The sequence below is a fragment of the Tiliqua scincoides genome, chromosome 2 (genome assembly GCF_035046505.1).
Source record: "Tiliqua scincoides isolate rTilSci1 chromosome 2, rTilSci1.hap2, whole genome shotgun sequence".
Classification (NCBI taxonomy): domain Eukaryota; kingdom Metazoa; phylum Chordata; class Lepidosauria; order Squamata; family Scincidae; genus Tiliqua; species Tiliqua scincoides.
In genome coordinates, this window is record NC_089822.1 from 114658758 (window position 1) to 114673649 (window position 14892).

The 14892-nt window shown below is 47.3% G+C and overlaps 1 protein-coding gene across 1 annotated transcript in view; it reads left to right on the forward strand.

Moving 5' to 3' along the window:
- EMD (emerin) overlaps window positions 1-14892 on the forward strand; it is a 39557-nt gene that overhangs the window by 15168 nt on the left and 9497 nt on the right. Inside the window, exons 8-9 of the mRNA XM_066612701.1 lie at window positions 8952-9007; window positions 9312-9429. Coding sequence (XP_066468798.1) covers window positions 8952-9007; window positions 9312-9429 — 174 coding nt within the window. The remainder of the gene's footprint in view (window positions 1-8951; window positions 9008-9311; window positions 9430-14892) is intronic.

The following is a 14892-nucleotide window of genomic DNA, read 5'->3' on the forward strand; positions in this document are numbered from 1 at the left end:
TTGCCCCAATGTGCATGACTTTACACTTACTGACATTGAAGCGCATCTGCCATTTTGCTGCCCATTCTGCCAGTCTGGAGAGATCCTTCTGGAGCTCCTCACAATCACTTCTGGTCTTTACCACTCGGAAAAGTTTGGTGTCGTCTGCAAACTTAGCCACTTCACTGCTCAACCCTGTCTCCAGGTCATTTATGAAGAGGTTGAAAAGCACCGGTCCCAGGACAGATCCTTGGGGCACACCGCTTTTCACCTCTCTCCATTGTGAAAATTGCCCATTGACACCCACTCTCTGCTTCCTGGCCTCCAACCAGTTCTCAATCCACAAGAGGACCTGTCCTCTAATTCCCTGACTGTGGAGTTTTTTCAGTAGCCTTTGGTGAGGGACCGTGTCAAACGCCTTCTGAAAGTCCAGATATATAATGTCCACGGGTTCTCCCGCATCCACATGCCTGTTGACCTTTTCAAAGAATTCTATAAGGTTCGTGAGGCAAGACTTACCCTTACAGAAGCCATGCTGACTCTCCCTCAGCAAGGCCTGTTCGTCTATGTGTTTTGAGATCCTATCTTTGATGAGGCATTCCACCATCTTACCCGGTATGGATGTTAGGCTGACCGGCCTATAGTTTCCCGGGTCCCCCCTCTTTCCCTTTTTAAAAATAGGCGTGACATTTGCTATCCTCCAATCTTCTGGCACCGTGGCCGTTTTGAGGGACAAGTTGCATACCTTAGTCAAGAGATCTGCAACTTCATTCTTCAATTCCTTAATAACCCTTGGGTGTATGCCATCAGGGCCTGGTGACTTATTGATCTTTAATTTATCAATGAGGTCTGAAACATCTTCTCTTTTAACCTCTATCTGACTTAACTCCTCAGTCAGGAGGGGCCGTTCGGGCAGCGGTATCTGCCCGAGGTCTTCTGCCGTGAAGACAGATGCAAAGAACTCATTTAATTTCTCTGCCATCTCTAAGTCTCCTTTTATCTCCCCTTTCCCTCCCTCACCATCCAGAGGGCCAACCGCTTCTCTGGCGGGTTTCCTGCTTCTAACATATTTGAAGAAGCTTTTATTATTCCCCTTAATGTTGCTGGCCATGCGTTCCTCATAGTCTCGCTTGGCCTCCCCTATCACCTTCTTACATTTCTTTTGCCACAGTTTATGTTCCTTTTTATTCTCTTCATTAGGGCAAGACTTCCATTTACGGAAGGAAGCTTCCTTGCCCTTCACAGCCTCTCTAACTTGGCTGGTTAGCCATGTGGGCACTCTCCTGGATTTAGTGGAACCCTTCTTTCTTTGCGGTATACACCTCTGCTGGGCCTCTATTACTGTTGTTTTAAGCAGCCTCCATGCACTCTGGAGAGACTGGACTCTTTTTACCCTCCCTTTCAACCTCCTTCTAACCAGCCTCCTCATTTGAGGGAAGTCCGCCCGTCGGAAGTCAAGGGTTTTTGTTAGAGATTTGCCTGGTATTTTTCCCCCAACGTGCACGTCAAAACGGATTGCAGCATGATCACTGTTCCCCAATGGCTCAGTAACGTTTACATCTCTAACCAGGTCCTGCGTACCGCACAAAATTAAATCCAGAGTCACCTGTCCTCTGGTGGGCTCCGTGACTAGCTGATCTAAGCCACAGTCATTTAGCACGTCAAGAAATCCGGTTTCCTTATCGTGACCAGAACACAAATTGACCCAGTCAATATGAGGATAATTGAAGTCCCCCATGATTACAACCCTGTCTTTCCTTGTCACCAGTGCAAAGACATGCCATGCAAAGACATGCAATACTAATGTCTCTGACATGAGAAAATGTGGGCAGGCACTTAGGGCCCAATTCTAAAGTTGTCCAGTGCTAGTGTTGTAAATATGCTGCAAAGCACGTTTATGGTACTTGGCAAGAAGGGATGGGAACTTGTCAGGTGACTCGAGTGCAAGTTGTGAAAATCAGTGTTTTTTCCTGACTTGTGGAGACTTGAGTCACCTGTGGCAGTCACTCAGGCACTGACTCCCAGTCATCCCACAGGTGTTTACTGTAGAAAACACTGTCCCAGTGTTTCCAAAAGAGCCTGGTTTGGTTGTTTAGGGGAATTAGCACACCTGCTCTATTGGAACACTGGGACCTTAAGACTGGATGTAGCATTCTGCAGAAGACCTTTACTTAAAGAAGAGACTGAGAGAAATATTAGAACATAAGAACAGCCCCACTGGATCAGGCCATAGGCCCATCTAGTCCAGCTTCCTGTATCTCACAGTGGCCCATCAAAAGACCACACCTGATAACAAGACACAACCTGCATCCTGGTGCCCTCCCTTGCATCTGACATAGCCCATTTCTAAAATCAGGAGGTTGCACATACACATCATGTCTTGTAACCCATAATGGATTTTTCCTCCAGAAATTTGTCCAATCCCCTTTTAAAGGCATCTAGGCCTGATGCCATCACCACATCCTGTGGAAAGGAGTTCCACAGACCAATCATACGCTGAGTAAAGAAATATTTTCTTTTGTCTGTCCTAACTCTCCCAACACTCAATTTTAGTGGATGTCCCCTGGTTCTGGTGTTATGTAAGAGGGAAAAGAGCATCTCTCTATCCACTCTGTCCTTCCCACGCATAATTTTGTATGTCTCAATCATGTCCCCCCTCAGGCATCTCTTTTCTAGGCTGAAGAGGCCCAAACACCGTAGCCTTTCCTCATAAGAAAGGTGCCCCAGCCCAGTAAACATCTTAGTTGCTCTCTGCTGCTGCTGCCCATTTTGCTGCCCATTCTGCCCTTCTGGAGCTCCTCACAATCACTCTGGCCTTCACCACTCGGAAAAGTTTGGGGTCGTCTGCAAACTTTGCCACCTCACTGCTCACCCAGGTCATTTATGAAGAGGTTGAAGAGCACCGGTCCCAGGACAGATCCTTGGGGCACACCGCTTTTCACTTCTCCCCATTGTGAAAATTGCCCGTTGACACCCATTCTCTGTTTCCTGGTCTTCAACCAGTTCTCAATCCAGGAGAGGACCTGCCCTCTAATTCCCTGACTGTGGAATTTTTTCAGTAGCCTCTGGTGAGGGACCGTGTCGAACGCCTTCTGAAAGGTGTTCCAATAAGTGATTCCAATAAGTGATTATAGCTTTATTAGAAGGAACACAAAATAGATATTCAAAAGAATCAATAAAGGACTATTGTAATGCCCTAGCCAGAATGTCCTATAGTGGTGAGTGCAGAGTCGTGTCGTGTGAGTGTATTTGGTGCATCCGAAGAAATCAGAAAGAGGGGAACGGTAGGGAAGGATTTCAGGGATCCCTGCTCTGCCAGCCCCAGTTGCTAGCTAAAGATAGAGAGAGAAGGAAAAAGGGGGGGGTGAAGGAAGAGAAAGAGTTCAAAGCGCATGAAATAGCTACCTGTCTGGGTGTCTGGTCTATGAGCAGCAGTTTCTGTGAGCAGCATGTTTGGACACCCTGGAGAGTGACCATTGTTTGGACACTCAGGGAGTGACCCCGTGTTAGGGCATTCAGAAGAGTGAGCATTTGCTAGTCAAACCCCCTTAGCATTTAAGGATATTGAAAAGTTGCTTAGGTGTAAGCAGAACGTTTGGGGGATAAATGTGTAACTTGGGGGTGTTTGCTTTTAATGTATCAGTAGGTAACTTGGGTATGAATGAAGGGAATTCCTCTTAATCAACCAGGATGCAGGTAAACAGGGCTAGCAGGGTCAGCTAAAATACAGATTAGCACTTTGGTGCCAGGGGATGTCTGGCAACTTAAAATGAGGTTTACCTAAGTTAATGCAAAATACAGGTATAATTCAAGGTTTTGGTACAAAATACAGAAGTTACTGGAATTGCATTCAGGAAGGCAAACACAAACTGTAGATACAATGGAGAACTGACAGAATTAGTGAGTTTCATTCAGCTAGAGCAGGGGTGCCCAAACCCCGGCCCTGGGGCCACTTGCGGCCCTCAAGGCCTCTCTATGTGGCCCTCAGGGAGCCCCTAGTTTCCAATGAGCTTCTGGCCCTCGGGAGATTTGTTGGAGCCCACACTGGCCCAACGCAACTGCTCTCAGTGTGAGGGCAACTGTTTGGCCTCTCAAGTGAGCTGTGGTATGAAGGCTTCCTCCACTGCTTGTTGTTTCACCTCTGTGATACAGTAGCGGCAGCAAAGAAAAGGCCAGGCTTGCTTTGTGCAAGGCTTTTTATAGGCCTTGAGCTATTGCAAAACCTTCATTCATTCATATAAGTTCATCTTTAATATATTCATTTATGTAAATTTATTCAAATTTGAAATGTAAATTAATTCGGCCCCCAACACGGTGTAAGAGAGATGATGTGGCCCTCCTGCCAAAAACTTTGGACACCCCTGAGCTAGAGATACAAAGTAGGATTATCAGTTTCCTTCCAGGATGTGATTGTGAGGTGAGGAGAAGGAATACAAACAACCAAGAGTCTGAGCTTGACCAAAGTGGAAATGTGGCCTATAGGCCAGTGTTTTCTGGGAGAACAGTTCATTTTGCATGCTGGCATCCATATATGAAAATCTGTAAAATGTTTCTTGATGTCAAAGTAGCATAACCAGAAATACAATAAAAAGGGGGGGGGGGGTTTTCTCAGAACTCCAGTTGCAGGTGGCCTGCCCATAAGGCAGAATTAAACTGACACTTCACGTGACAGATTGGAAAGGCAGCAAGTGCCTCCATTCTAGCTGCCATGAGAGCAACTCTCATGGAGAGATCCTCCATCTCTCACCATGCAAAACTACGTAGTAAGAGTTGGGCTGGGAGTTATTCATGTGCCTTTGGCAGGTTTTGCTAGGAGCGCAGGGCCAGTGAAGAAGCTGCCCACATTCCTTTGAAAGGTGAAAGCGGTAGTTTAGGGAGCTCCCAATCTGCCCCATGTTTGCTTCAAATAGAATGTTTGCTTCAAAGGAGCTGCTAGCAGCCTCCCTTCTTTGGCTGGTGCCCCATCAACTTTTGTCGGGGACATCAGTGCACAATGTTCATACCAGAACATTTGTTGATGCAGTTTTGGTGACTGACCCAGGTTCAGAATTATAATTTTCTTTCCTAGGAAACCCCTTAAAGTCTAAGCTTTGTCAAATGTTTTGTCAGGACCAAGCCAGATCCAGGCTCGTCAGAGGCGGAGGAGTCTGCTCCTGAAGACCATTGGACCCCAATACCCAGTTGGGATAAGCCTCGCCTGTACAGCAAGAATGACAGACAAGCTTATTGAGGAGGCTGAACTACTTCACTCTCCAAACAACTGTGTAGCCTCAATTGTCAAATACCATCATCAATCTGGAGCTCAGGCCAGCATGTCACCTGGCTCTCTGTGTGAACAGCAGAAACACCCAAAATCTCATACAGCTGTGGCACTTTGCAGAAGAAACACACAACTAGCAACCCTTCTCCACTGGAATTCTGACCTGCGGAAAGAACCAAAGCCAGGTAAGTCCAAGGCTAAGTGCCTCCTCAATTTGATGTGCAAATTCCATCTCCACCCAAAAAGCTCATGCATTGGTTAGTGCATGCCCCACCTGTCACTGCCACCTACTCCCAAGCAATCAGGTTAGGGCAAGGAGAGTGATGGTGATCCACTCCATTATCTGGAGTGTCACCTCCTGCCTCTATGCCTGTTCTGTTTAAGATAATTAGGAAGAGCAGGCGCTCCATTCTTCCAATATATTTTAAACAGGACAGGCAGGCAAGAAGTGATAATCTGGAACTCCAGGAAAGTGTGCAGGCTCCAGATCTCCATGCCCCTGCCTTTCCTTTTCCATTTGTCTGCTTTTCTAAGCAGCCATGAGGGTGAGAAGAGTGAGGAAGTGGTGGTGGTGGCACCTTCCCACCTCCAATTCCTCTAGCAGCACTGGAAAACAAAGTCAGCTGCCACTGGCCCAGTCCTCTTCCCACATGCTCTCAGTGAGAGGAAAGAGCACTGGGTAAAGTGGTCCCATTGGCCGCTGGCCACAGAGCAGTGGTAGGCAGAGAGTGATGTGGCATCCCTCATCAGTTCATCGCTCACCCATGACTTGACACAAGCCTTTCAGTTGTCATCATGGGCGAGCCAGACCTTGGTAAGTTCCAGGAATGCTTCAATAGCCAGGAATGGGTTTTCCTGGCCAAGCAACTCAAGCTTTCAGCTCAAGCTGGGCAACTGTGCTGCAATTTCTACAATATGCTGGGCTAACCTTATCCCCTGGCCCAGCTCAGGGCCAGCTTTAGCTCTGACGAGCCCCTTGTCTGGTGAGTCTCCTCCTACCTAGGCAGGCCACCCTCACCTTGGCAGTGGACAAAACTTTTTTTCATTTTCTCTGGGCCAGCAGCAGCAACAAAGTGCTCTAGCTGGCAGTTACTGCCTGTTCTAACATCTCCTTCACAAAATCCCACGTGGTACTGTAACACTGCACACCAGGGGTAGCTAAACGTGCTTAACGTAAGAGCCACATGTGATAAATTTCAGATGTTTAAGAGCAACAATATGTCAGAAGCATTTAAATTTTTAAATTTTCTCACCATGAACATTAAAATTACATTTTAATCCAGTGGACTGTCAGTTTATACCTGGTAAATAATTATAAAGCTTGAAAATTTCCAATTTACCTTTTATATTAATTGTGATCCAAAAAAGGAGCTCAGTCAACATATTGCCCAAGAGCCACACAATGCTCATAATTCATAGTTTGGCCACCCCTGCTACACACTGTGCATAGTGTTTTTCTTATACTGTGGGGGAATAATATGGCAGGCAGCCTTGAGACTTGGGGTTAGGGACTTGAATACATCACTGAAAAAATCTAGGATTTTAGCATAGCTGTGATAGGGCAACAGCATGTTCACCCACAAACAAATGGAACTAGCAAAGGCAAGAATTCATGCTCTTTTCAACTCAAGTTTATTTCATCCTAAAATGTTGTTCTATTCTTTAGCCTTTTAAATGTTTGAAAAAGAAACTTCCCTGTCAGTTCTAACTCAGACACAAGTTCATAATACAGTACTCATATTTATTTATTTAAGAAGTTTTCTATACCGCCTTTTCCAGGGATGCACCGAAGCCACTTCCTTGAGTCCCAAGTCTCCGCCCCCTTGATTTGAGTTGCAAACAAGTCATAATGGGGGACCGTCACAACTTGTCCAGAGGCATGAGTCAGTTTGACTCAAGTCCAAATGTTTTTGAGAAATAAGTTGAGTCGCAAAAGGCCAAAAAAAAAAAAAAAAAGCAAGCAAGCAAGCATACACACAGAACAGAGTCACAAGCACACACAAAAGTGAATGTTGACTTGAGTCTGTCTGAGTCTTTTCATTTTTTAGGGTAAAAACCCAGAGTCTCCAGCCAGTGTCCAAGTTTTTTGACAAACCTGACTCAAGTTTGTACAAGTTGCAAAAAACATGTGTTTTTGCGACTTGAGACCAAGTCATCCGAGTCACAGCCCATCCCTGGTCATTCCTCAGGCTAAGAGCCTGATGCTCATATTATACTTTTGGGGAGGGGGCTGTGACTGGGATTCATAAAAGGTTTACAGCATAGCAGTCCATTGTTAATACTGCAGGTTAGAGGTGAGGCTGGCTGGTTTCGATTTCCAGTGTAAAAATCTCCCATAAATCTGAAATGCTCCCTCTCAGACCAAACTCATTGCTCAGTTACATTGCATAGTGCTGAGATATGCTCTTACAGTTTGAAAATTCAAATATAGGCACCTCTTGCTTTGCCTTGGGGTTATGTTCTTGAAAATTCAGCATATATCTCAAAAACACATACATTATGTTTACATTCTTATAGTAAGAATATTTCTAACTTCAATCTAAATATTTTCCTATAGTCCAGAGAGCAAATTTTCACATTTAAGTGTTATAAATATGTAGGTTTTCTTATTGCCTCACAGCAGGCACTTTTTCAAAAAATCTCCAATTCGTAGCACACAATGAAAGTTAGACTCAGAATGCTACCTTATACACACTTACATGGAAATAAGTCCCATTAAAATCAGAAGGACTTACTTCTAAGTAAATATGCATCAAGCAGTCACGCTCTTGACAAAGTGTTATGACCCAGCCAAAGTTTAAAATCCCATCCATCATAGTGGCTGAAAAACGTTAGTATGCAAACATATTTACAGCACACACCTATGCATGTCTACTCAGTAGTAAGTCCCATTGTGTTGAATAGGAAAGTCCCATTGTGTTACTCCTAAGAAAGTGAGTATAGAATTGTAGCTTCTGTCTTATTACTGTGCATTTCTATTCCCACATGTACTTAAAAGTGCTTAAATTTTTTTCCAGCACAACAACCCTGTGTGGTAGTGATCTCATAAGACTTTCTATGTTTGTTGGATAGCAGAAATGGCCAACACATCTGAAACTGGGTCTGCCACCACTAAACCCATCCCTTTTACTTTATGAGCACACTACACACATTCAGTATATGCCAACAACAGTCACACACAGAGAGAAATGAAGCATGGCACTTATTGAAAAGCTACACTTGATGTGCTTCCACAGACTCCTTTTCCTTTTCCACTCCCCCCAAGTCATTAAAGAGGACTTCCATTCCTTAATTCTGCTCTCAAAATCACTAACGCAGTGGTTCTCAAACTTTTAGAGGGGGGGGAACACCCACTTTTTAGAATGAGAATCTGTCAGGACCCACTGGAAGAGATGTCATGACCAGAAGTGACATCATCAAGCAGGAACATTTTTAACAATTCTAAGCTCCAATCCTACTCATGCTTACCCATGAGTAAGTTTCATTTACTGTCAGAAACATCTACATAGTAGTCTGTTAAAAGTACATATCTGTCCCATTTCCCCAAATGCAGTCACATACCATAGTAGTACCTATATATATAGTCTACCATATTAAAATAAAAATATTGAACGAGGACACACCTGAAATTGGCTCGCGACCCACAGTTTGAGAAACACTCATGAATCCATTCCCATAAGCGCGCAAAGAAAAGCGCCCTTTTTACCCCCAGTGGCTGTCCTGCGTCCCCCCGACCTCGATGGCATTTGCTTCCCAGTGTCGGGGAAGGTGAGGCTGTTCCAGTGCACGGGCTTCGCAGCAAACCCGCCCTGAAGTCGGCGTGGGGCTGGCTCCGGACCGGGCGAAAGTCTCGCTGCGCCTGAGCACGGTCTGGGGCACTTGCAGGGGTTGGGGCGCGAAAGACGCGGGCCCCAAGTTCTCGGCGCGCGGAGCCGGGAGTTGGCGCCCCCGCCTGCAGCCTCTCTTGCAGGACTGCCGGGTGTTGAGAACGTGGGCTGGAGACAAACGGCCCAGAAGGGAAGGAGGCACGCCCCGAAGTCGGGCGGGTTCCCAGCAGCAGGGCGTGCAGTAGATCGCGGGCCCCAAAGCCCAGCCCAGGCTAGCCCCTCCCCGCAGCCTGACTCACTTCCCTTCGGGTGCTGCCCTCCCCGCAGCCCAGCCCAGCCCAGCCCGCGCGCTCGGAGTCGCAGGTACGGAATGGGTCCCTTCTTCCCCGGCCCGATTGTCCTCCACGCCGCCTGGGCCACCCTCCCCGCGCTTGCTTGAGCGGCTTCCCCGCTCTGCGCGGCCCCTTCTCCGACGCTCCTTTCGCTTCGCCGCAGCAGCTGGCGCGGCGAGGCTGGCATGCTCCGGCGAGGAAGGTGCCCGCGAGATCCGGAGCAGCGCCGGTGTTTTGCTGCGCGCGTAGTTGGGGTCGCTCGGCCGAGCCACATGGCTGGTGCACTAGGAGAGGGTCAGCGTTGCGAGGCCCTACGGAGAGGTGGGATGGGAGACCCCACCCGAGTAGGTGCCAGCCTGCGGGCAGAAGCGCTGAGTTGTAGGCTGAGGGGGGCGGAGGAGCTGCTAGCCTGGCGCGTCTTGGCGCAGCGGCGCTCCCAGGAGTACAGTCCTGCCCAAAGCCGGAGTCGGGCGGGCATTCGTGGCCTGCAGCAGGGGAGCCGAGCGGGGTTTCTGTTTGGCCAGTGTGAGGCTGGAAGCGCAGCTCCACGGCTTGGTCTGCCTGCCCTGCGTTCGAAAACTTGGCATCTGTCAACCTCACGCTCCTCCCCGCCAGTCTCCCTGGCGCATTTGCATTCCTCCGGTTGGTGCGATAGGATCAGGGACCTTTCGGGAACTGGAGGCCTGCCAGGGCGCTCTTTTGCGGGAGGAGAACTACGGTGTCAGTTTCCCCAGCCCCTTCCCCGGATTTGCCCGTCATGTGACCCTGAGCCCCTCCATACACCCTGGTAGGGTATTTTGCATGAGCTGCTTCCCCTATTTCTGGGTTCCGCCCATTCAGTTAAACTGCAATTGGGTGCAAACGTGAAGTATAGGACAAGTTTTTCAAGGGTTGGATATTGAAATGTACTTGGATAGTGTTGATTCCTGAAACCAGCACCATCTCAAATATATGCAACTGTGGCCATTTTTTATAAGCAGTGTCATATAAAAATGCTACCCCCTGCATAGCGCTGTTACCCACTCCTATCTCCAATGGTTTGCTGTATTTAAGCAATTATTAAGCAATGTATTTAAGAGGTAGATATTTTCAGTATTTAATATTTTTTTGCTGTTTCCTGAAGAAATACGCAGTTGCAACAAATGAGTACTGCACATTTCCACAATTATGCAAGAAACTCACATCAAACATACCCCCATCCCAGGCTACCAGATAGAAAAAGTGTTCATCTGTGTACACTATCACCTTCTGTGCCTGGTGGAATAGGCAAGAGCAGAAGAAGGACTCACCAGCTCAGCCAGGAAAAGACAACTATGGCAGTTGATCCCAAACCTTTATTAGCTTCAACTTTCAACCCTTTAAATTTAGCAGAAGCTTCTGCCCTCTTCAAAGAGGTATAACCTGAACGCAAATACAGTCTCAGGCACACACAGGTGGTGCCATAATTTAGAGTCCTAGGGGACACTGGTTTAGTTCATCAAATCCATGTGGCATATTCAGGGAGGGTGTTTCATGTGAGACTGGTCTCCTTCTTGTCCACATAGTTGAGACAAGGGGCAGTAATGAGACAAGTTGAGACAAGACATAGTTGAGACAAGGGTCCCCCTTGGCACCCTGAGGTGCAGGTCCATGGCATGCCACCCCCCTGCATCATGCCGCCCACCCAAGGGGCTACTTACCAGGTGTAACAGTCTCGTGTGATGCTTGTGTGATGCACGTGAAAAGCCTTCCAATGCTTCTAGTGTGCTGTTCAAGATTTCTTCTGGTTTCCTGATGAAACCAGAATTACTCTTTAACAGCACGCTAGAAGGCTTTTTGTGCACTGCACAGCCCCACAGAGGACTTTGCCAGCCTGTGGGATGGCGTGGTGTGTGGAGGCGGCAGCAGCTCCAACTAGGGGATCAGTGTATGCTTTGCAGTTCACTTAGCTGGCCTCTCATGAATACAAGGTATGCCAGTTGTAGTACCCTTCTGGTGTTCCTGGCTGTGTGCTGATGGAAGCATCAAACGGGGCAGTAGCAGCGCTGGAAGGGGGACATTATAAAGGCAAAGTATTTCTAAGAAGGGCACTGCCTGGGAGCCATAAAACAAAGAGCCTTGTCACACCTTAAAGACCACATTTACACAGCTCCAGAGACTCAGGTCAGGCAGATACTCCCGGTAAATAACGAGGCACACGGCAGTGCTCCACCACCAGATGTCCTTTACTTGAAGAATGTACAATATTGACAGAGCAAAGGCAGCTCAGCAAGCAATCAGCAAAGATAGCACTTTTCTCAATTCTGTTCACCAACTCCACATAGCTTCCCGCAGACATTCCACATAACATCTCCAACACAGCAGCTTGCACAAGTTGCAATATATATTGGCACTGGCCAATGAGAAGCGGGCTATGATCTGGTGATCGCATGACTAATTGTCTGGTGAGATGTCTGGTGACTTGGTATTGCAGGGTATCCCATCATCCCTGCTGTGCCCTGTTGCATCAGCCAATCCCATGATGCATCAGTGCTACACTGCGTGTATGCAGGCCAAGACGTCAGGGCCTAGCCTTGCTCTATCCAACCTGTAAATTGACTATAGGCCTGGGGCATATATCATAACAGTTTTCATGGATTTGAGCCCACTACAACATCTCATGAAAGTGTGGACTTCAGTGGGAGATGCAAAGCAGGTCAAGGGAAGAACAAAGGCAAATTTCAGACACAACAAGAAGTAAAATTTATAGTTAGTTTGGTTCATTAGGATCATATTTTATTAGACCTGATATTGGACTATAATTAATGTGTGTTTTTTCATTCTCCAGAGCTCATATTCAGACTAGATGTCTTTGGCAGGTGTCAGGGATAGACCTTTCTCAGTGGTGAATTCTCAGTTTTGGAACATTCCTTGGGATATCCCAATATCCTTGGGATATTTCTTGGGAGAACATAAGAACATAAGACCCTACCAGAGAAGGTAGGGGAGACCCTACCTTCTCTGGTTTTAAGCCTGCTGTTGAGACCCTCCTGTTGCTCTGACTTGCTATTGTTTGATATTTTATCATTTTATGTCTTGTTGTTTTCACTGTCCCAGGAGGACTTGGTTCTGGGTAGGATATAAATATGTAAAAAACCCAAATGCATAAAGTAAGCACACAAAAAAAAAAGTGGTGGGAAGAGAAAGTTGGATATGATAGAAAAGCCCTAAAGCCAGTAATCTGTCAGGGTCAAATTACATGTGATGTTAAGCCCTAGTGATAAACAAACTGAACTTAGAAGTGGTTCTTTAATATAAAAATTAAGCTATAGCAGGAATACGATTTTGGCCTGGGACTAAGATATGTGGCAAGGTGTTGGTTTGTTTTTTCAAACTTACCCCTTGTAGTATTTTTGTGGTGTACAACTCCCCCTCCAAGTTGTTAACAAATAACCATGTGGGATGATTTTTGGCATAAAAAAACATGGGGGCAAGTATTAACTTCCTCTTTCCTATGCATAAGTGTCCCAAGCTGAACTACCCATCCCTTCAATGTAGCTGATTTGGGGTGGGTGGGTAAATACATTGAAGATCCATTTCCAGTCCACTTCCTAATTAAGTCTATTTTTGGTAGATGGTTTCAATGCAGTGGCATACCTGAGGGGAGCAAGGGGTGCAAATGCCCCAGGCGCCAGGCTTGGGGGTTGGTGCTGAACTGCCATCCACTCCCCCTGGCAGCTTGCCACCCCCTGTGGCACTCAGTTGGCATGCCAATATCAATATCAGCATGCCGATCTAAGGGCTGACCCCCACAGGTGTTCTTATGGCCAGGGAAGCCATACATACCTTCCCAGCCCTTGTAAGACTTTCTGGAGGCTGAAAACCAACACTTCTGGTTCTCAGCCAATAACCGAAAGTGACAATTTTCAGCCTCCAGAAGGCTGTACAAAGCATTTTGAGGTCCTGGGAAGCTGCGTGCAACCTCCCAAGCCCATAGAATGACTGGGGGGAGGCAGCAGCCACAAGGGGGGCACTCCTGGGGGTGTGCCCTGGGCGGGGCACTGGCCAGGAATGCCACTGGTTCATTGTCATGTGTATTAAGAGTCAAAATGGAATGAAGGAAGTTTTATGCGGAGTTGAACAGAATAATCTCTTGTTATAAGGTTAATAATCAAGATAGCTTTCAGGTTATATGAAGGGCTGCTGTGACAAAGAAACAAAAATGGTTGCTCCCCCTTACCCACTATTGTGGCAGCCCCTGTGCCTCCAACTCTCCACTGCTGTAGCCCAGGGCTCTCCAGACTCCGGCCCATGGGCCAGATCCATTGCCCTTCCTAAGCCCTTCCTGCATGAACAGCGCTTACCATTCCATGGAGGAGCCTCCACAAAGCGCCTCCATGCGTCCACAATCTTCATCACATTCAGTCACTTCAGGCCTCCGATGCCCCAGCAGGCTTTGCATCCAGATTTTCAAGCAAAAGCAGCTGGACGTGGTGAAGCATGGGAGCACACAGAGGCGCTTTGCAGAGGCTCCCTGGCAGAACAGGAAGCACCATCCACGCCGAGGCAGCCTTTGGAGACTGCTGCTGTAGCCCAGCACTCTATTTCACATTTTCTCTTCCTCTGTTTCTCCATCTTCCTTTTCCAAATAGTGAGTAGATTTTTTTTCTTTAACTGAGGTAAAGCAGGAGGAGGAACCCAAGGGGATTCTTGCCTTGAAATTGGCTGTAGAAGCCTAGGGAGGGAGAGGTTCATAAAGATCATGCTTTCCAACCACATGGCTCCAGTAGTATAGCTAGAGGGGGTGCAAAGCAATAAGTTTTGCAGGGTGCCTCACCTTGGCTAGCAAAGCGCTACATGTTGCATGGAGCCTCACAGCAGGTGTGCAAGTGGCTCCTTCCCCTTCAGAATAGGGGCATGCCATGTAGGGGCAGCAGAGGAGGCAGAACTGCCCTGTCGTTATTCTTGGAAAAACACCACAGCTGTCCTGCCCTGCCAACTTTCTCAGGTGTAAAGAGAGCCTCCTCAGACATAAGCAGGCAGGGTAAACCTTGCAGCTGCTGCACATGACTCTCCTCCCTCTTGCTACCTCTGTCCCTGCTCTCACTCAGTCTGTCTCAACCCCTCCTGCCTTGTTTACAGATGAGGACATCAGGGGAGTGGTTAAAGAGAACCCTGACACACACTCACTTACTCACTCACTCTCACACAGTAGCAACCCTGTTTTTTTCATGGCTGGGTTTTTTAAAGGGCAGGAGGGTAGAGCCTCCATCTGCCTGAAGATAACATCCATAAGGTCGCCAGTTCGAGGCCACCAGCACTGTGCTACCTTGAAGCAGCTGACAAGCTGAAGCCGAGCTATTCCATCTGCTCTGAGCGTGGGAGGATAGAGGCCAGAATGTGAAGCCAGATCGGAATGAAACACCTTGAATGTAGTGGTTCTTGAAAGAAAGAACCTTCTTTCAAATTGTAAAAATCCCTATTTAATAAGGGATTTAAATAAAGCCTGCCTATGTAAACCACCTTGAATAAAGTC